At 36.9% G+C, this 23,662-nt stretch overlaps 1 protein-coding gene across 1 annotated transcript in view; it reads left to right on the forward strand.

Annotated features, from left to right (window-relative positions):
• Positions 1-23,662, forward strand: part of LOC107564425 (astrotactin-2-like) — a 243,594-nt gene that overhangs the window by 134,420 nt on the left and 85,512 nt on the right. Inside the window, exon 7 of the mRNA XM_016249517.1 lies at positions 9,013-9,180. Coding sequence (XP_016105003.1) covers positions 9,013-9,180 — 168 coding nt within the window. The remainder of the gene's footprint in view (positions 1-9,012; positions 9,181-23,662) is intronic.

Below are 23,662 nucleotides of genomic sequence, written 5' to 3' on the forward strand. Positions count from 1 at the left end.
TTACTCAGATCCAGGGTCAGACGTAACCCAGCGGTTGAGTTATTTATTGCGGGAATTTTGCATCTTCTCTTCACGAGAGAGCAGTTCTAAGCGCTATCGAACTGATGCTTCTTCGGTAAAATACAGGTTTGTGTACATTTTATTTTATCTATAAAATCGTTACTGTGCTGTATATAGTTAAATTTTATGCAGAGCAACATACAGGCGCGCGGTGTGAATCACCTTTTACGAGTGTCGCGGTCTTTTTGCATGATGCTTTGCATAAAATAAATTATTTTATTCATAAAGATACAGAATATAATACTTTGTTTGGATGTTAAAACATGTCCTCAGAGCTGTTTATTGTTTGTTTATTGGCAGGTTATGGAGTCACAGCATGTTTCGGCTAGAGTGAAATGCTGGGCGGCGGTCCGTTAGCAGTTTAGAGGATTTAAGTTAATCTGTAAACCTTATTTAATGTATGAAGTAAAAAATAAGCTAGTAATATAGTAAAAATTAATAAACCCATTAGCGGTGTTAAATCAACCCATTATGCTGGGTTAAATAAACAACACAATTTGCTGGGTAAATGTAACCCAAGATCGGTCCTGTCCTATATTTACCCAGCCCTTGGGTTAATAACAACCCAAATTGGGTTGTTTTTAACCCAGTGTTTTTTAGAGTGCATCTCATCGCAAATCACACTCTTACAATGCTGCTAAAATCACTAATACAGTTGCCAATTCACTGCTATGACTACTATTTTATTATACAGAAAACGTCATTATTTTCTAAGACAAAACCATTTCTTAGTGATTGTTTTGCTGGCTTACACAGGGCAACATGACTGCGCCTAAAACATATAAAAAAAAAATATTAATTTGAGATTGCCACTGGCGACTATATAAATTTACATGTTATGACTTAAAATTTTGCATGTAATGCCTTTTTCTGCTTGTTTTGCAATCACATCTTTTGTTATGTTGACGTAATAAACTGAGACGATGCGCATCAAAGCTTTAGTGGGAAAAAAAGAAATTTTCAAACAGTCCTCATCTCTGCCGCACAGCAGCATTGTCGCACACAGCTTGCTAAACGCAGCTCAGTTGTGCAGCGCGAGAGAGATCGAAATGATGGAGACGTAAGCAGTGAAAGTGCAGAAAAACAGCGTCTATTTCGTGCACAACTTGAACAAAGTACAACAGGTAAAGCTGTCAGCTGTGTGGATATTGGCAATATCGTTAACAATTCTCGTTTATAATCATTACTAATATGGCTTCTTCTTAACAAGATCTTCTATGCTGTGTTCTGTTAATGCGTGAATTTCATTATTTGAAGCGCACTTGCCGTCCAGTAATCGCAAAAAGCTTTGTGCTTTGTTACTTTTTAATAAACAAAGTATCAGCTTTAAAATGATTCAAAATTCATAACGAAATACAAACAATAAATACAGTTTTGTTTTTGGCACTCTTTAATGCAGCAGGCGCGGTCGCTTTAGCGCCTCAGTTCAAGCGGCAAGTGAACCCATTATATCTTTCTCTTTACTACTATAGTAGGCTACATAATGAACATGAATTAACATCAAAAGGTAGGCTATTTTATAAGAGAGCCTACAGTACAACTTACGGAAATATCTAATGTAAAAGTTCATTCAGTGTTTCAAACTGCAGAAAACATGTAAAGCTTGTAAACATTGCAACGTAATATACATTTACCTCAGAATAACCATTCGGTGTCTATAAGCTCATCAGTCAGCTAGAAAAATAACTATAAAGAGGAGCATTTATGCGCTATTGCATTTTAATATTTTTACTTAACCTGTTGTCTACATGATTCAACTCCTTCTATAAAATTGCATTTTACTAATTAAGAAAAACAGACTGAAAGTGGGAAAGACATACACTCTTAAAATTAAAGTTGCTTAAAAGGTTCTTCACATAACCATTTTTGGTTCCACAAAGAACCATTCAGTCAAAGGTTCTTTAAAGAACCATCTCTTTCTCAACTTTTTGTAATCTGAAGAACCTTCTGATGTTAAAGGTTCTTTATGAAACCATTTAGACATAAAATGTTCTTCTATGGCATCGTGAAGCACCTTTATTTTTAAGAGTGTATGACAACATTTACAGGATGCATTGAGGTGGAGCCCAAACTACACTCAGTGACCAAGTGATGCTTATGGTCCACGATATTGGTACAGATTCTGTGTAATAAACAATGCGTGACTATTTCAAGTTGGAAAATACATTTAGTTTCCACTTTAAGTGAACCTTAGTTCCCAGGTCATCTACAAGATGGATTCAAATGCTGATAAAGTCAAGAAAAGATGAGACATGAACACATGACAGTATGATTGAAATGTTAAAATGTAAAAAAAATCAAATAAATAAAACGTTTATTATATGGCACATAAAAAAAATAATTTGGCGTCTATGTTTTTTTTCTTATAGGATCCAATGGCTCCTTACTCAATTTTTTTTTGTTTGGCGCCCTGTACTATGTCATAAAAGCCATACATATGGAGCTAGTTATGTAATGCAAACATCAAAATGCATTAGTCTACAAATCATGCACTATGGTGAAAGTATTTTGAGCTCATAAAATAGTATTAAAATAGTAAAGTGCAATGCTGTTCCGGGTGCGCTACTGAGCAAGTTCACTATGTCAAAAAAGCCACACATATGGGGCTAGTTATGTAATGATGACATCAAAATGCATTAGTCTACAAATCATGCACTATGATGAAAGTATTTTGAGCTCATAAAATAGTATTGTGCAATGAACCACACAAGAAAAAGCATTTATTAATCAAAATGTGCCCTGTAATGCATGCGGTGGCCTTCGCAAGACCACAAGTGCACCATTTGGGACAGAGCCTTGGTCCGTCCTCATGAGATTTGCATTATGGGTTCAAATGGTGGCAGAATATGGTATTTTTTTCTCCTTGATATTTCAAAAGCATGTCATGTCAGAACCACAGCGTGGTGCAGGGATCCTCAAATCTGGCCCACAAGATCCACTTCCCTGCACAGTTTAGCTCAAACACACCTGAGCATGCTATGGTGTCGGATCATTAGAAAATCACAGGTAGGTGAGTTTGATCAGGGTTGGAGCTAAACTCTGCAGCACATAGGCCCTCCAGGACAAGATTTGAGGAAACCTGGCATAGTGGTTAGTGCACATGCACATAAATGTTGCCTTTCTGCTGTGAACTGATGGATGGATGGATGGATAGATATTTGATCTTCACATAATCTCATTGCTGCCAATGCAAAAAAAAAAAAAACGGGCTATTAATGGATTTTGAGAGATTTTCTGAAACTGCATGCTAAATCAGCTAATCTGTTTTAGCTTGGGCAGTTTTTCAGTGTATCAGAGAGAGAGACTGCGTGAAAATGTATTGTCATTGTATTGGTTTTAGGTCTTATGAGTTAATTTCTGCTCATATCTGAATTTATGTTTCTATATAACTCTGACAGTCCAGTCTCTCAAACTTTCAGAAGAAAGCAAAGAGGTCTGTAAGATCGACTTTATTGTAGCAGCGTGTCACAGGGTGAGAGCGAGCAGAAGCCATGTGATGCTGATGCTGCGGTTTAGAGATGCTGGACCATCTGTCAGAGATTCTGTCGGCTGCTTTAACCCTCAGAGAACAAACATGACCAGCATACACACACATACAGTACAGGATTGTTTCCTGTTAATTAGGGGGACCATACGTGCCATTTTCCCAGGACGCGTCCTGGCCAGGATTTCTATATTGCCTACAATATCTAGGTTTTGGCTTTGTTTGCGTGTGCAGACCGATCGGTGTATGACATCAAAATACCATACAGACGGTTCCTTATGCTTTCAAAATGCTCTCGAGGTACTTTGATGTCATACACCGATCGGTCTGCACACGCAAACAAAGCCAAAACCTAGATATTTTAGGCAATATAGAAATCCTGGCCAGGACGAGTCCTGGGAAAATGGCACGTATGGTCACCCTATGTTAATAAAAGCTGTGAGATGATCTGGTTATGATATGTTTTGAATCTATTTTAAATAATCTACAAGTGAGTGGCTTGATGAGAAAAAAAAAAAAAAACATGAATAGAGAAACTGCTGCTGCTTGTATTGGTCCGACCTAAATTGCCGATGCCACCTGGGCAGCATATTCTGTTACTGTATATGTTCCACATATTATCATCAGTGTTTATTTTGTCTGGTTGCTGGTACCTCCTTAGGAAGGTTACTGTTTTAAAGAACTGAGTGATTAATTTTTAATACTAGAACCGACACGGGGTAAAATTTACCTCATGACTGTTTTTAATATGTACCTAACAGATCTTCAATAAAATATCCAAGTCTCCCAGTCATTGACTTTTACTAAAATTGGGTTATTTACAATCTCCTGTTGTTAAAACAATGGTTAGATAAAACCAGGTTACAAGCTGGGAATTTTTACCTATAAGCGCCAGCAGGTCTAATTTACCCATATAATTCCTATTTTCACGCTTACGGTAGGCAGTCACACAATGAACGTTCGGAAGGCCAAATAAAATATTTGCGCTTTCGCAACGAAACACACAACATGGCGGCGGCAGTGGCAGCAACAATAAAGTTACGCCTTCTTTCTGCGACGTTATGCAAATCTTCCCACATTGTGACGTAGACATGTGGGGGCGTGTTTAAATTAGGCATTTTAGGAGGGCGTGGACCAGTCTTAACTTTAATAAAGAAAATCTCTTTGGGTTTGAGACTTTAGTCTTTGCAACTTTAGGGATCTTATCTATTCACGAACAGCTTGTAACACTCCAAAGAGAAAGGAAAACTTGAAATCGCATCATATGACCCCTTTAAATAACAGGGGTTATCTTAAAACATTTTATTACAAAATATATTTCTTTTGGTTTAATGATATTTTCTGTCATACTTGACCGATCAAACAGCTCTCACAGAAACCTGCACATCATTAGATTCAAATACAAGTGTGATTTGGCTAATTTATGAGCCTTTTAATTAGTGAGGACACATAATATGTCCTCGCAAATCGGTTGTCATTAAATTCCACTATGTTAGTGAGGACAGTTGGTCCTCAAAAGTATAAAAACACACTCTCACACACACACACACATGAACACATACACATGTGCATGTTTACAGTTATCTACTGTAAATGGAGACATTCCATAGATTTTTATTGTTTTTGAATACAGCTAGTTATTAAATACTGCAACCCAACCCTAACAGAAAGCAAACAATAAATATGTACGTTATATTTATTCAAATTTTACAAATGAAGATATTACCAGTAGGATGTTTTGGGAGCTTCTGTCAGGTTTAGCTAATTTCTGGGAACAAATTTGTCCCCAAAATGGTTAAGTAGGTAACACACACACATTTCAGGACCCAAAATATCTTAATTTAGAGAACATGTTTTCTAGGTGATTTGTCATACGTACTCCGGTAGGTTTGCTGAGGGTCATGGGCTCCATCTGTTGTGTGTTTTTTTTAGAAGATGCAGACAATCTAAAATTTCAGATCACTCGTATTAGCCCACACTTTGCATATAGCTTCTGTAACGGTTATATAATTAGAATCAACTTAAAGCTCTTACATTAGTCTGAAATTTGAAGAGGTCACAGTCACCAGCATCAGGTTCCTAATTAAACTGTTCGCTGACATTCAGTGGCGGATTTTTTCTCAGGGGGTATTCCGAAGGTCATCTATTTTTTTTTCTTCTTAAATGTGGACTTACACACACACAGTTTCTCTAAAACACCCACCTATTTGTCAAACTCATTTCAGACATGGTCCACTGCTCTTAGCTGTATATTTAGCTTATGCTATAGCCTTCCTGTTTATGTGGATTTCTAAAGGGCATAAAAAGCAATCAGGTTTTACATAGAAGTGTAATGCATGGTACATTTTGAGTGCACACTTGTGGACACACTTCCTGTTTAAGCCCTGTCCCTACTGATTCTATGATGCTATCCTAATATAGACACAATATTAAGAACCAAAATCAAACACCCATTGTAGCTAAAGCATATGAAAAAAAAAAAAATATATATATATATATATATATACACACACACACACACACACACACACAGTAGGCAACATTTGAAGTGGATCAAAACCTTTTCATAAAAGTTGTCCTAAAACCAAAATGTGTTCTTGTCTTAGGACAACTTTGATGAACGTTTTTGATCCATATATATATATATATATATATATATATATATGAACAGTTTATTTGCAAAAACAGATCCTTTTTTTTAATTTATTTTTTTTATCATGTTGAAGTTGAATATGGAAATTGAATAGCTAAATGATATGATATTCACATCATTTTATGTAGCCAACAAAACAATATTCTATCTTATATAATTGTGTTTTTTTGTTTTTTTCCCAGATATTTGTTGACCGCTAGCTAGACAGTTCTCTTTCAGTCAGTCACTCTCTATGTCACGTCAATGACTGACGAATTGGGATCTCGTTTGGAGAGACCAATCCACTTTGAGTGTAAACTAAACAAGCTAATGCACATTGGCATGTGATGATTGTATCCAGCTGCCACGGATCACAATATGAGCAGAAAAAGGCAGCCGGTGAAATGCATACCAGCTTTCCGCTTTGGAGCCGAGTGATCACATCGTTTTTGCTCCTGACTACTCTACTGAGAGAAGAAGACTGAACGAGTTCAGTGCGCTCTTTGGAGCTCTTGGTGTTGGCGGTACGGCGCTTCAGAGGTGGTGGTTTCCCGTGTCGAGTGGGTTGCACACATCAGGCTGCACTACACCCTGTTTGTGTTGCAGGCAGCCATCTCCCCTGTGCAATTCAGCACGCTAAAAGAGCTTTTTCCCTAAAATAGCATTCACGAGTGCGTCTTTTTAAAGACGATGTTGTGTCTGGTAAACTCGAGGTTGCGTCTTTGTAAAGACGACGTTGCATCTGGTAAACTCGACCTTGCGTCTTTGTAAAGAAGACTTTGCGTCTTGCTACAGACAACGTATCACCATTGTATCACCGTGCATTTCTGGATGTGGTCATTACCTGGTGTCGGATGGCGCCTCGCTGACAGATATTTGTAGAGCTGTAGGCTGAGTGACCCCCAACACATTCGCTAGATTCTATAGCCTTCGTGTGGAGCCGGTATCCTCCTGTGTTCTCACCTCAAACAGGTAGAGGCACTGAGAGGCCTCGGTTTAGTGTCGGCTTGCTAAAACTGCTCCAGAGTGTCCGTACTGTAGACCCTGTCGAGCTCCTCCATCCCCTCGGCAGCCAGACGTGGCGGAAAGTCTGGCGCCAGGCCCTCACTCGATAAATCCATGAGAACCGGTAGAGGGCTGGGTTCCATATGTAGAGACCTAAGTGGATCCCATATGTGTAAAGTCCACGGTATAGCCTCAGAGCCTGTGATTCCCCAGTAGACTTCTGCCATTTCCCAGAGGGTTATAATCACCTCTAATCTTCCATATGCACCTAAACGGTTGTTAATATGTGTAAGTGCTTCCCGAAACCTTGTTTGGGAAGGATGGGGCTTCCGCAACGTGCCTGTTCCAACTGGTATGTGTACGTTTTCCCAGTGTTATCCAATCTTACTGAGTGGGTAGTGCTACGACAACAGTGACTGGTCTTCTTGTTGCGAGCCCCGGCATACACCAAAAAGGGGCACAGGAGGCGCTTTGGTAAGGATCCTAATTCTTCGGTCACCGACGTGACGTAGCGAGTGACCGACTGAAAGGGAACGTCTCGGTTACGTATGTAACTCTCGTTCCCTGAAGGAGGGAACGAAGACGTCATGTCCCGTCGCCACTGCTGCTGTACCACCGCTGAGCGGCCGGGTCACCGGCTCGACTCCTCAGCGAAAACCTGGTATACGTTGCACTGGCTGCCTTTTTATGCTCGCACTGTGATCAGCGGCAGCTGGATGCAATCATCGCATGCCAATGTGCATTGGCTCGTTTAGTTTACACTCAATGGGGATTGGTCTCTCTAAGCGAGATCCCAATTCGTCAGTCACCGACGTGACGTCTCCATTCCCTCCTTCAGGGAACGAGGGTTACATACATAAATGAGATGTTCTTTTTTCTCTAGGAGAAACGTTGTTCTGGCTGCATCTCGTCATACTGGCGTGTCGTGAAGTTCAGGAACAAAAGCTGCCATGCTGTGTTAAATCCCTGTGTCTCTGCGCCACTCCTGGGCGTCCCTGAGTGGGTGTCAGTCTGGCAGGCGTCCACACGTCCCGCTCAGCCTCTGCTCTTGGGTTTAAGACGGCAGAAAGGATTATGAAGCAGCACAGCAATTTAATTAGGTCGCCCTTATCTTTGGGAAGGACTGAATTCACACATCAGCAGAACACGTCATCCTGAGAAATGATGGACACAGAAAAGGGGGGAACTTATTTAGAAACACTGTTTAATTCTGCTTTGGGGAGAGATCTGGACTTTGACAGATACAGAATGGCTCATCATGCTTGTTCAGTGTTTGTTTGATGGACTCTCGAACACTGTCATTGCAAAAGAGGCCCAGAGATCTTTAGATGTTTCAAGATATTCTGACCTCCTGGTCTTAGGATGTGTTTCCACCACTGTTTTCAATGGGAGCACCACATATTTAAAAAATGACAGCAGTGTGACAACTGAGTGTTTTCAAAAGACACTCACTATTAACTAACTATTAACTATGACTTTTGCCTCGGTAAACTCATTTGTAAACTAATTTGCTGCTTATTAATATTTAGTTAGGTAGTTGTTAAGTTTAGATATGGGATCTAAAATACTGCTCATGCAGAATAAGGCATTAAAATGTGCTTTATAAGTACTAATAAACAGCTAGTGTGCTAGTAATGTGCATGCTAATAAGCAACTAGATAATAGTGAAAACTGGTCCCTAAACTAAAGTGTTACTATTATTTAATAATATTGAATTATTATAAGCCATCTCTGTACTAATTATTTTTCAGTGTAGGATATCATAAAAATGTTGTGTGCTGTCCTTGAAGGTTACAAGATAAATCTTTGTTTTTCTGTATTTTTGCTATAGGAAGTAGTTTTGTGGTGAGCATGGGCAGTTTTCTGGATGTCTCCAACTGGTTAAATCCAGCCAAACTGACCCTGTACTACCAGACCAACACCTCCACCCAGTGGGTGAGAGACTACTGCGGCCAGAGAACGACTGATCCCTGCGAACAGCTCTGTGACCAGGACACTGGTGAGGGAACACACACACACACACACACATATTTGTATGGCTATCTTTGTGGGGACTTGCCTTAGACTTATATAGTTTTTTTACAGAACAAACAGTATTTTCTATCCATTACCCTAAACCTACCCCTGCATTTTTAAATTTTCAGATAAATGTAATTTAGTCTCCACAGTGTCAAAAATTTCAGGATTTACTATCCTTTATATGATGAAGTGACCCCACAATGGAGGATAAACCTGTACACACACACACACACCTACATACAGTACCGAGGCCTGATTCCCACACTTATGGAGAAACACATTTATTTGCTTGTGACCTTCTGTGGTAATCTGTGGCTCAAGGTCTCAGTCAGGTTGAGTCGGTTTGCACGGCGTCAGTGTGATAAGCGTGCCGATGCCTGGGGATCGTGGGAATAACACGAGCCCGCTGTGATGTCTCCGGCCCGGGGTTTATGAGCATCACGCTTGACATTTACAGTTATTGTCTAGAATCTGTCTTTGTAGCTGCTCTTTTGCAATATGGTCAGGACCCAGTAACACATGGTGCTCTTTAGACTAATGTACCGGGTTAAATACAGACATTTGATTATGCCATAATGAAGGATGAATAAGCAACATACTTTATAAGAGTTATTCTTAAACCAAAGAGTTGACGGTAGCATTGACTTCTGTAGTGTGGGGGGGGGGTGAAATAAATAAAAAATACAGTGGAAGTCAATGGCTACTGTCAACTGTTTGGTTTAACCATAATTTCAAAGTGTAAATGTATGTTGAATGCAACTTGATCTTTGGAGTGTTTTTTGTTTACCCACTTAAGTTGGACTTAAGTACATATCTATTGTAAATTAATAATTTCTTCTGTTGTGTTTGAAATATGATTAAAGTGTACTGCTGAATGTACTGACAACCATTTATGATAAACTAAAATATACTTTAATAATTAATAATAATAGATAATATTACTAAATTGAATATTTAAATATATTTGCATTTACATTTAATCATTTAGAAGGCACTTTTATTCAACGCAACTTCAAATGAGGAGAACAATAGACGCAATCAGACCAACACGAGAGCAACAGCATACAAGTGATGTGACAAGTCTCAGTCAGTCTAGCACAGTACACATAGCAAGGTTTTTTTTATAAATTAGAACGAATACAATAGGTAAGTGCTATTAATTGGTCAGGTGCTGATGAAAAAGATGTGTCTTTTAGAATACATTTTTTTTTATAGCTGCTCGAATTGAGGCAGGCAAGTCGTTCCCACCAGCTGGGAACATAATAATAATGAACAGCTTTGTAATAATTAAGTTTCAATTCAATATATTTAAAATATATTAACTTGAAATATAATAATCCAATAACACACTACAGTTAAAATTATAATAAAGTACTTTACACGTGCTTTAGTATGTTAGTCAACACATCAAAATAAGTGTACCTCTTTAAAACACGCAAAAGTTTATTAAAACAAAATGATTTAAAATATACTTTAAAATAAAACATTTAATTTGATATGATTTAATATTATGCGTTAAGAAACATGAAAGTGTTTAAATTCACTGACATGACCTTTTATTTCATTAATATTATCTGCAAATACTGTTTTTACAAATTTTACTTAAAAAATTTGAAATTTGAAAAGTGCACTTTCAATACAATTAATTGCTGTTATTTTCCACAAGGGAAATGACAGTGACAGAGTTCACTTTTTAGGAGTGTTAAGAATGATTATATGTGTCATTTTTGAGTGTTACAGTTATATGTACATAACAGAATTGTAGTTGAAAGTGTGTATGCATGCTGGTCTTCCATTGTGAGTTGATTTCCTGTAAATATGTTTCCCATTTGTTTATATACACTGAAATTCAATTACCGTCTGTGGTAATACGCAGCATGCAGCAGATGATGTCTGTGTTGTTCAACCCACAGTACTCCTTTCATTGTTTGGCCTCAGCCATTATAAATGTCTTTAAATGTAGTTCTACTTAATCATGTAGGTCTGTGTTTATTTTTAAACACAGTGAATAATAGAGCTCCTCCATGAAAGCTCCAAACTCGAAGCCGCTGTTGTGTGACCTGACATTTAGATGCATTATCTACCGCTTCTTATTCTCTTTTAACTGCCATTAAAGGAGGACACAAAAAAAGAATGGTTCTATAGGAGTATGAACCTGTATTGGATTATATCCCTTTTGCTTTTAGCACATAACGTCACATGAGATCACTAATGCACAGTCAATGGTGATGCATAAAGCCGCCTCAATAAACACCGCAGATTAGATTCATAAATGTGAAGGTGAATCTGGAAAGCAAGAGAAACAGCAGTCTGAAAAAAGTGCTGTGTAAGCTTAGTGACGGTGTGTGTGGGGTAATGAGAAAGACCGAACGAAAAAATGAATAATGTTATTACCCAGGTGAAATACAGTTAAACTATGTTATCGCAAGACACAGATAGCCACAAACAACGGACAAACGTTTATTTGTATTTATTGCATCACACTTTAGTTTGGGGACCAGTTCTCTCTCTCTGTGTGTGTGTGTGTGTGTCTGTCTGTTTTATATAATCACATTTATTTCATGTTACTTTTCCTTATTTATTTATCTGTACTGTACTGTACTTTTCTTTCTTAATCTCTTGTACAGTTCATGGAAAGATGAAACATTTTTAATTCATTAAACATACTTAATAAAAATACAGAAAATGTGTCTTTAATATCTGTAAAATAAATACATTAGCCAATTTTGTTTAAATGGACTGTTGCATAAATGAGTGCACCCTTGATTCAATTCAATAAAGCTGTAATATTCTAGTAATTAATATGTCCTAACAGGGAATGAGGAGAGGGAGGCATCTTCCGTTTCAGGTTCTTGCATTATATCACACATTATATGGAATCTAACTTAAGCACAGACTTGGAATATGCCATAAAACATTTGCGAAATTTGGTTTCCATCCCATGTGTTGAAGAAAGAAAAAAAGTTGTCGCTTCCTGGGAAACTGGTGCAAAATATCAGTAATAAAAAATGAAAGTTGCTGTAACCAGGGAAGCATGTGGCTCTTTTTTCCTACATAATAAATGACTTGTGCCTCAGAGCGACACAGAGGAAATGCAGTAATCTTGCATTTGGTTGCCTGATGTTTGGGAAGTGATCGTGTGCGACAGCTCTGGGAGGTGATTATACAAAATCATTTTGATGATGGACTTCTGTTGAGAACTTTGCCATCTGTTGAGGCAAAGTCACATGTTTTTTTTTTTTTTTTTTATGCAAACTGAGGAATTTATTTATTTAATTTATTTTGTAAGTGTGTTTCCATCATATTATTTGCATGTCCTAGTATTGGATAAAAAAAAAAAAAAGAAAAGAAAAAGATCCAACTCAATTGAGTGCGTAAAGTTTTGAATGTGCATTTTTAGAATCTGTGTGTATCTTGCCATTTCCATTCAGCATTTTTTATGCAATATCCCAAAAGTTACTTAAAACTAGGTGGATGTAAACATAACTATTGATACAGTACAAATCCCCAACACCTTCAGCACTCATACATCCCTACTAAACTTTACTGTGGGAACCAGGCACTTCTCACTCTGCTCCTCCTCTAACAACACCATAGCATTTTAGATGTTTTTAGATCGAAAATAATTAAATATGGATTCCCAGAAGTCTATATTTTGTAAATATGGGCTTTGGTAAAGGTTAAATGAGTTGATTGTGTTTTGGCTACGGTAGGTGTTTCAGCTGTGGACAACAACCATGCATTTCACTTCTCTACATTGCATCTTACTCTGTGAGATGAATCTGTCACTCTTTGCATAGCTTTTGTTGACTCTGAGACACTTATTTGGCTTTTTTTTCTCCTAAAAAAAAAACCTCACAAAATGAAAGCTTAAAGTGAAGGCCTGATTATTTCAAGTCTGTTGTTTTCTGAATGTCTGTGTTACTTTTGTTTTATTTTCACACTTAAAACCATGATTGCTTTTCTTTTTTCTTAGATTTATTGTCCTCACAAAGAGGACAGTGGTCCCTTTAGATGAGTCAGCATTAAGTCTGAGAATGATTCAGTAGGCTATGTAACACTTGTAATGGTCAAGAAATTACTCCCCTTTAACTCGTTTGGTTCAACATTCTTGTCTGTTGATTTAAATTGCCTCAAATTTGTTTAATTTTGTTTTATTTAGTAACTTTCAGGAGGGTGTACTCATTTATGCAACACAACATTTTATCACTTTGATAATAAAACATGTACATGCTTATTTGGTAATTGATAAACCAGACTTGATGGACCATTATATCTCTAAAGAACCAGAATATGTATTCTAAGTAAACCGTAATTGCTAGATTTGTTAAGTTTCAGATGGAGTAAACTCATTTATGCTGATAAATAGCAAGTTCAAAAGAACAGCATTTATGTCATGACAACTCTCGGAGGGATTGGCATGGTAATGTACATGACAATGTTAATTGGCTACTGCCAATACATCCACAACATGCTGCGGTAAGCATGTAAGAAATACTGCTGCTGCACATATAACGCATATGAATAACCCCCATATAGCATATATTAATCACCCCATAGCAGATCTATACAGGTGGAGCTGGGGAAGGTGGAGGGTTTCTGAAGTGCACTGCAAACTGCTACAGCAAACAAAATCCATGTATTTGAATATTGAGCAGTAAGCTCATTGGCTACCGATACAGGAGAGAACCAATCAGCTGCCATGTGACAATGATGTCGCCAGAACAGATTGCGCTAGACCTATCGGACTGCGCCATCTAGAGTTTCATGCCAGAACTCTGTATTTATTTGAAATAGAAATGTTTTGTAACAATACGAGTGCCATTTCTTTCAGTTTTGACCTTTTAATGCATCCTTGATGAATTAAAGTATTCATTTCTTACTTTTTTTATTTATGTTATTGATTTATTTAATTATTTTTACCCCAAACCTTAGAATGGTAGAGTATCACGTTCGCATCAAAATATATTATTGATAATAATGAAATAGAAATGTTTTGTAACAATACGAGTGCCATTTCTTTCAGTTTTGACCTTTTAATGCATCCTTTTTATTTATGTTATTGATTTATTTAATTATTTTTACCCCAAACCTTAGAATGGTAGAGTATCACGTTCGCATCAAAATATATTATTGATAATAATCAGAAATGTTTCTTGAGCAGCAAACCAGCATACTAGAATGATTTCTGAATGATCATGTGACACTGAAGACTGGAGTAATGATGGTGAAAATTCAGCATTGCATCACAGAAATACATAAATTCACATAGAAAAGTTATTTTAAATTGTAATGATATTTCACAGTATTCCTGTTTTTACTTGAATTTTGATCAAATAAATGCAGCCTTGGTGAGCAGAAGAGACTTCTTTTGAAAACATTATTCCCAACTTATATTCCAAATATTTTCAAAACTTTGACCAGTTAGATATTTTTGTTACCAGTGTTAAAGTTGGTTTAATACCTTGAGCAGTATTTTAGCAGGCTGCCGTGTTTCTCATATGAATGGTAAAGTGCTCATCCTCGCTAGAGAGGTTATGGGGTGACAAGGTCTGCCGTGAAATTTAAAATCGATCCTGGCAGGGCTAGAGAGTCTATCAGAAGTGTGACTGTGGGAGGACTCGAGCAGGCTGAATATCTCTCAGTGTTCTGGATGAGCTGCAGAGGTTTGATTGCATACACTGGGAGGACGGCCAGCAGTCAGTTTCAGTAGTCTTGATGAGAGCAGGACAGAGACCTTACCAGAATCTGAGGCTCTCTCCCAAGTGCCATCTGCAGCCCTCTTTGTTCCATAATGCTTACAAGGTCAACAAAATCATTGGTTCGATTTCCAGGAAAAATGCACCATGATAAAATGTAGATGATAGTTATATTGTCTTCATCCAGTGTTTGCACTATTTCTCACCAGGAGTTAAAACCAATACAGATGTCTTCATGCTCTTTTAAACCAGAGTACGAGGTCTCTTCTAACCTCAGTTACTTTGGCTATTGTTGTGGCGTTTTCTGTTAGATTGTTGTTGTTCATTTTTATTATTGCAAATAATACGAGGCACATTTGCAAGCTGAGCATACAGACTATATGCTGTTAGAAAAAATGGGCTTCATGTCTGCAGTGCTCTGCTGAAGCTACTGATTCTGTAGATCCATACAATTTTTGAATGGATTTAGCTGTATATTATTGTGTATATTATGACCATAAAACAGTCTTGCATATGCATGGATTGCCATTCAATCACTCATGTATAACTGTGGCCTGCCTTTGTTTATGTGAGCTGTTCAGTCTAGATTTATCACTGGACATTTCAGATTTTCAGATGGTGCACATTAAATATGATTAAATAATGCTGTTATAAAGTAAACTGAATCATTCTTTCTTTTAGTAATATCCTGCATTTCTATATATTTGATATTTATTTTGAGGTTTAAATTTAGGACTTCTGGACCTCTATGTATAAAATTCATGGTTAATTGTTTAACCATGCACCGTTAAAAATTACCAGGATTTAACAGCAAGTTCTTACAATAAAATACTTTATAGATATTTCCACACTGAAATCAGTGCAGGCTACATTAATTTTCTTTCACAACAAAATACAATACAATGAATTAGTTATTTTTAAATAAATATATATTTAATATACACATTTTTTATAAATATATTAATATGTATTTAAATATGTATTTAATATATAAGGAGGTGGAAGAGGCTCCTCATAAAGGTCGCTCGAGTCAATGGTTCGGAGTGCAATCAAACGTCTATTCAGCGTTTGTGGAGTGAGGGTGTGGAATCAGTGATTTTCCTGATGCCAGATGCTTTTTCCCCATATTTAAGCGTTGAGGATGGCACTGGAGCTCTAGAGTTATTGTTATGTTAATGAGAGGGAGTTCTAATCTCTCCGGCTCCGTACAGAGAGCGATTTTGAGCTTAGCATCAGCTGAACGCTCGGTCAAGAGCTGATGCGTTTCTCTCTTCATCTTGCACTAGTTGAGTCCTCTTAGAATCTCTATTTCATCTGCTCACTCAGCCATTTACACTAGACTCCAGGCTTGCAAAAATCATGTCTAATCAGAACAGGAGCAGAAATTCTCCCTTCACAAGAGAAGTGAATTGACAGATGGAGCTGTCTGTGGTTCGTTGCTTCAACTTTTGTTGCATTTTCTCGATGTATCATGTATAGATAGTAGAGTATTTTATTGTCATTTGTACATTTACTGTACAAGGGGATTCTTTTTTGCTTTTCACTTTAACTATGCATGCATGAAGACAGCAGACACACCGCAGAACAGACAGGAGAAAAAACAGCATGAAGCAGAATTGGATAAATAGTGTAAAAAAATAATAATAATTCGGATTGTACAAAATTAGATAGCAATTTCTTAAAGTTACATGCTGTGTTGTACTGTATCCTGGTTACAGTTTTACTTTATTATTTTCAAATTCAGAAAAAATTGCATCATTATAATGCTGATGTTTCATATGAAGTCATTATTGACCATACTGTAATTAATCTTCTCTCAGAACTTAACTGTTTTTAAAAAGCAGTTCACTGTAAATATGCATTACATATAGTGGCATTATGTTGCATATAGTGCTTAAGCGATGTCTATAGTTTTTTAATAGCCATTAAGAGAGCAGGGGTTGTAATATTATTGCAGTAGTTAAATACAACAGTTGCTGTGTGCTGTTCAGAAACACTAATACACTGGCTAAAAGCAAATTAACTGCAGACTAATAAACTCAAATTTTCAGCCAACGAGAACAATGATCACAATAATGGTGACTTCCAATTGTGTTTTTTTTATCCCACAATGCAGTGTGATTATATTGTTTGTTTATATATTTATTGTAAGTTGTTGTTTTGTGAAGAAAAATGTACCTGGCCTTGTCATTGCATGATTAAACAATTAACTATTGCATATTACATATTGAGGCCAACAATCTGACAGCATACTGAACATATAATTTAAACATAACAATAAATAGAAGGCTTATAGGATATAACCTAAAACTAAAACAAAGGAAACAAAAAATTGACTAAATGTTATATTTTCAATAAATATTAATGTTCTGCACTCTTTGTAGTTTATTAATTCAAGCAAGCAAACTGATCACATGACTCCTTTACACGGAAGGAAGACAGTTCAGTAGAGATTTAATAATAATAATAAATAAATAAATAAATAAACAGTTGGTGACCATTTGATATTTATTCATTACAATATCTAGTGTAAATAAGTAAAAAAAAATTCAGTAATAGTATAATAGCAATAAACAGTAACTGTTCAATAGCTAAGTGTTTAATAGTGTCTATTGTTTTGTTTTTTTTCTTTACAATCAATTATTAATCACCACTTATTGTACACACGTAGTGTTTACTTTGTGGTTTGAAATGCAAATGTATCTATTTTTGTGAGATAAACAAACTCAAAGTACCTTTACAGCCCGCTTGAGAACACTAAACACTCAATCTGACCCGTGCTTCTCATTGATGGTGAATGTGTCTATCTAAAGCATGGGGGCTGAAAAGGTACTATTGCTATTTAACATTGTCATTATTTGTTGTTTTGTGGTATATACCATGTCTGTTTAAAATCAGCTTTTAATTTGCAAAAGTAGTTTCACATACTTAAATTCCAGTCATGCATTAATAGTTGAAAATACTTGCAGAGCAATTTGTCTAATAACAGTATGTTTCTGATCTAACCACAGTCTTTATTCTTCACCACAATAGAAACCTCCTATTAACATTGTGAGAGATAATTTCATTGCTTTGAGGAAATGAATGCATTCGGATTCCCTGAACATATTTACAGCATGCACTTGTGTGTGCAGTATATGATACTTCTTAAAGAGGAAAGGTAAATGTGTGGTATTCATGTTATGACATCGTCATTGAAATGGCATCCTTTATGTTTCCGAACATACAGTGTGAACACTTATCCGTGGAATCTGGAGGGTCCTTAAGAAGACTATGCTAGTATGCATTAATAGTATTAAACCGGTGCTTCTCGAACATTTCAGGCCAAGCACCATCAATTAGACACTTATGTCATGATTACAAATGTAGAAATGTCTGCATTGCAATATAAAAATACCTAATGAATGTCTTTATATTCATCAAAGACTTAGTAGGAGTAATGATGCTGAAAATTCATCTTTGATCACAGAAATAAATTATATTTTACTATAAATTCACATAGGACACAGTTATTTTAAATTCTTAATAATATTTCTCAATATTACTGTTTTACCTTTTTGATCATAAAATGTAGCCTTAGTGAGCAGAAGAGACTTCTCTAAAAATAATAAATTAGTTAATTAACAGACCCCAAACTTTTGGACAGAAGTGTATGTGAACAGACATTTTTCACTCTAGAGAGCAAAAGATTGGAAATGTGAGTCATCAATATATTTGTATTCAGAAATCTAGCCTCTCTTGGCTTCTTGGTTGACTGAAGATTGCGGTACACTTTCACATTACATAACATCATCTGTCATATAACATATTAAAAGAGGATATTGGCTGTTAATTAATCCCAGTAAAATTTTATGATCTCTGATTATGATCTCTAGCTGATACAAATATCTGATATTTCATTTTAATTTGACCCTTAGAGCATATGGTCCTCTTTTAATGGTCTTATCTCAGATGAAACATAGTAAACACAGCTCTGGCGTGTCTCACACACAGGCTATCTTTCTTTATTGCTGCCAATTGGTACAAGACAGTTCCAGGTTGTCAGGAATACGAGCACCAGAATGAGAAAGAGCAGCGAGCGCTGATGAGCTGTCATAAACAGGAAGCCGGATCTAAATTAATTTCCTGCTGCTGTGATCCTACAGAAAGCTAGCCAATGAAAGTCAAATGTTTGAGCGTTAGATAAGACGCGGACTGTGGAACAATCAAATTGATACCACCATATAGTAAAAAAAATTAAAAACACCACATTAAGTGGTGCAGTAGAGAGTAACATTGCAGGAAAAATAAAAAAGAACAGCTGACACATGTGAATGATGTGAAGAGTAGAAACTGGAATTTAAAAACATATTTATAATGTCACAAACAAGTTATGTTTAAAATAGATGCTGTTCTTTAGAACTTTCTATTTATCAAAGAATGCTGACAATTATCACTGTTTCCATAAAAAAATATTAAGCAGCGCAACTGTTTTCTAGGACGAGCCCCCAATTGCTTTGATTGTAACATTCGGGGGTACGTCCGGGATCTGAGCCCGGGACCTTTCGCACCCCCACAAGTTCAAAGCTGTAAATGAATGCTAATTTTGAAATTGCCATATTACAGACAAATTTGCAATAGCTAGGAGTGGACAAACAAACTTCTAATAGTTTTTTTTATTATTATTGGACAAACAAACAAATGCATGTACGAAGATGAGGTGGACGAGCCCCCAGTTGTGAAACCTCCACAGTCTACGGGTGATAATAATCCAAAATGTTTCTTGAGCAGAAAAATCAGCATATTAGAATGATTTCTGAAGAATCATGTGACACTGAAGACTGGAGTAATGATGCTGAAAATTCAGCTTTAATCACATGAATAAATTATATTTTCAAATAGATTCACATAGAAATCTGTCACTTTAAATTGTAATAATTTTTCACAATATTACTGTTTTTACTGTAGATTTGATCAGATAAATGTAGTCTTGGGGCCCTATTTTAACGATCTAAGCACATGGTCTAAAGCGCCCGGCGCAGGTGCACTTAGGGTGTGTCCGAATCCACTTTTGCTAGTTTAACGATGGGAAAAACGGTCTGCTATTATTCGCTATTTACACGGTGGAATTTGCGTGCGCAAAGACCGAACGCGTCTACAGAGATGAAACGGAGCTGCTCGTGCGTGAGCAAAAAGGTAGCCTAATTCTGATACATGCAATGACTATCCATTATGACATGTAGGCATTTTTATATTTATGTAGTCTACACAATAATAATCTCTTACATTGCAGTCCTTTAATTTTAATATTTGGCATGTTTGTGTGCTGCTGTGCGTCCCTTTGTGTGTAATAAGAAGAGTGTACGTGCACTGTGGACCTGCCTATACTAACGCGCTCTTTAAATAACAAACAAACTACTGCTTTAAATAACAAACAAACTATTGGTCAATGGCGCAGTCTATTTCAGTTGCCTCAAAATAGCAACGCACCAGCAATGCGCCTGAACACACCTCGTTTTCAGACCAGCACGCCCATGGGCGCAAATGCATTTGCTATGTAAACAATGTGGCGCAAGACGTGAAAATGACAACTGTGTCAGACTGAAACTAGCAAAAAGCACTTGCGTCGCTTCTGGCGCCGCATTGCGCCAGGGTGTATAATAGGGCCCTTTGTGAGCAAAAGAGTCTCTTTCAAAAACATTCAAAATAATCTTAATGATTCCAAACTTTTGACCGGTAGTGTACGTACAGTGAAGAATAATTTCAGTGCTTATTAAACATCACATCATACATGTTTGAGCACTATGAGGATGAGTAATTCATCACTGAATTTGAAATAAATTAAGAGGTGTCTTTAAGCGTTCTGAGCGCTGCTGTGCTCGCGTATCTCACAGGTCCTGGCCATGACCGCAGCCAGGCCGAGTACTATCGGACACTTCTCTCCGTGTCGAGCGAGATGGAGAATTGGCTGATAGAAACCTCTTGTCTTTCCACACACACACTGAGGCTGTGAGAGAGTGTTCTCTCTCTCGGCACAGTCTAGGTCCACAACCAGCTTTTGATTAAACCACAAGGTTATCAGCTCTGATTCTCTGCCCTGCTCTCCTCTCGCACAGGCTACTTCAGAAATATATGTTTTGCTCATGACTTAATAAAAGCTAGCCAAGCCTGTCTTATATTCATATACTATAAATATTCCTTGTTTTCTCTCTCTCCTACACAACTAATAGAGGACAAAATGGCTGTCATTTCATAGTGTTCAGAGTTTATCAGCCCTATTTTCTCTCTCTCTCTCTACTCTTGTCCATATGTCTCTGTGGGAGTGCAACATGATAAATCTTCTCAAGGCCCATAGGCGGAATTGCTTCCCTCGGAATTGTGTAACACCGGGAAATATTCATCTGAACAACAATATCTCTTTCTCTGTGCCCACGCGTTGAACCTTGAAATCAGAAAATTGCCCATGCAGCCTTTCATGGGAAACTTTCTAATGAAAGCATCTATTAATCACCAGAGTTCCGATATGAAATTGAAAAAGAGCCTTGATAATCAGAATTATCCTAGTTGAATATGTTTCATCATCATTTAAAGGGTTCATGAAATGGCAAATCAAAATGTTCTTGATATTTACACACATGAGAGGCTACTCTACAATACAAACGTACTGCAAGTTTCAGAACGCAAAACTAACTCAGAACTAAACTAACTTTGTGAATTTCATTAACCTCGAGAGACATAATGTAAAAATCTGAAACTGCATTTGATGAGCGTCATGAGCTGTGATTGGTGTAGTATGAAGGGAACGTGGTTTTCTGCCGTTTCTGCATTAGTGAATCAAGCCAGTGACTAAACCATCAACTTTACACTGGTCCTATTAGCAGCAGGAAAACGTCTCGGGTTACTTATGTAACCATGGTTCCCTGAGTAGGGAACGAGACACTGCGTCCTCTAGGGGTCGCTATGGGGAACGCCTCGTCGTGACTCGTATCTGAAGCATACATTGAAAAAACACCAACTCGTTGGCCGGCGACAGCCATGACGTCACTACCGGTGCGACTACAGTATAAATCGGTGCCGGGAGCTACACATCATTCACTTCTTCGTCTGAAGCTTGCGTCCGCAGCATGGCAAGAAACCTAGAGGACGCACATAGCTCTACTAGTGCTCGCCATAATATTAATAGATAGCTCTTACTTTTTCCTTGAAAATGCACGCTTCAAACAGAACAGTCAATGAAGACGAAGAAGAGAACGATGTGTAGCTCCCGGCACCGATTTATACTGTAGTCGCACCGGTAGTGACGTCATGGCTGTCGCCGGCCAACGAGTTGGTGTTTTTTCAATGTATGCTTCAGATACGAGTCACGACGAGGCGTTCCCCATAGCGACCCCTAGAGGACGCAGTTCGAAGTTCCCATGAAAGGGAACCACCTGTTCTCTATATTGTGATTATCTTATATACAGAAAGTGATCAAAAATGGTTCTCTTTATAATTGCTGGAGCAGCGCGAGTCTATCAGTGATTTGGTTTCTGCATTTTTTACCAAAACTCCTGTTATAATCAGTGAAAGTTTACACTGCTCAACAAGTCTCATTTGCATTGTGTTTTCAGTGTTAGTTATGAAGAAAGTATTCGTTAGATTGCAGAAACTGCATTGCGATACGGAGATGATTGTGATCATTGTGTGTCAGTAGACATGACTGTGTTTCCATTGAAGTCTCACAGTAGACACACCCTTTGTGTGGCATCGTGCCAGCATTGTTTGAATATGTGAATAATCCCACGTGACAGCAAAATCCACACAACGAACAAACACCGACTCTTCCATCTGAATGTTAAATATGGAGGTCTTTGTAACAGAACAGAAGACTTGACATAAATTCACAAGAATTTCTTCATCAAAGTACAGTTAAATTGTACTGTGGCTAAACTATGGCTCTGATAGTACAGAATTTCAGGTGCTTATATATACGCATTGAAGTCAACTTTAATTATCCGCATTAGCTAGACCACCATAATTGGCTTCATGTTTGAAAATATTTGTGAATAATTGAAAAGTTTGTAAAGATTAAATAAGGCATTTGTGGTTATATTGTACAGGAAGTCTAGCACATATTAACAATTTTATGTTACCCATAATGCATTAGCTTACAAAACATTTAAGGAGAACACAAAATGACAATATTTATGATATTTTTGAAAAATTATATTAACAGTAGGAGTCTGAAGATCCTTCTGAAGGATCATGTGACACAGAAGACAGGGATAATGATGCGGTATACACACACACACACACACACACATAAATATATATATTATTATTTTTATTTTTTTTCCTGTCTTCTGTCACATTATCTTTCAGAAATCATTATAATATGCTGATTATTGAACATTTAGCTGTGCAAAGTAAGTTTTGTGGAAACATATATTTAATTATTTACTTATTTTTAAAATTCTTTGATAAATAAAAAGTTAAAAAGAATAGTATTTATTTGAAATAGAATTTTGCCGTTACCGTTATTTCTAATTTTGCCGTTACATTTAAGACGTCCTTGCTGAATAGAAGCATTCATTTCTAAATAAATAAATAATCTTGCTGAGCCTTTTTGATGGGTAGAGTAGAAAAAAAAAGTCATACAGGTTTGGAATGGAATGGCATGAGGCTGTAAATATAATACAGTGTTTATTTATATAGCACAATTTAAAAAATAATTAAAACACTTATAATAAAAAACAACCAAAGTTGAAAGTGCTGTAAAAAAAAAAAAAAAAAAAAAAAAAATAT

Source organism: Sinocyclocheilus grahami, unplaced genomic scaffold, assembly GCF_001515645.1.
Source record: "Sinocyclocheilus grahami isolate Dianchi unplaced genomic scaffold, SAMN03320097.WGS_v1.1 scaffold933.1, whole genome shotgun sequence".
Taxonomy (NCBI): domain Eukaryota; kingdom Metazoa; phylum Chordata; class Actinopteri; order Cypriniformes; family Cyprinidae; genus Sinocyclocheilus; species Sinocyclocheilus grahami.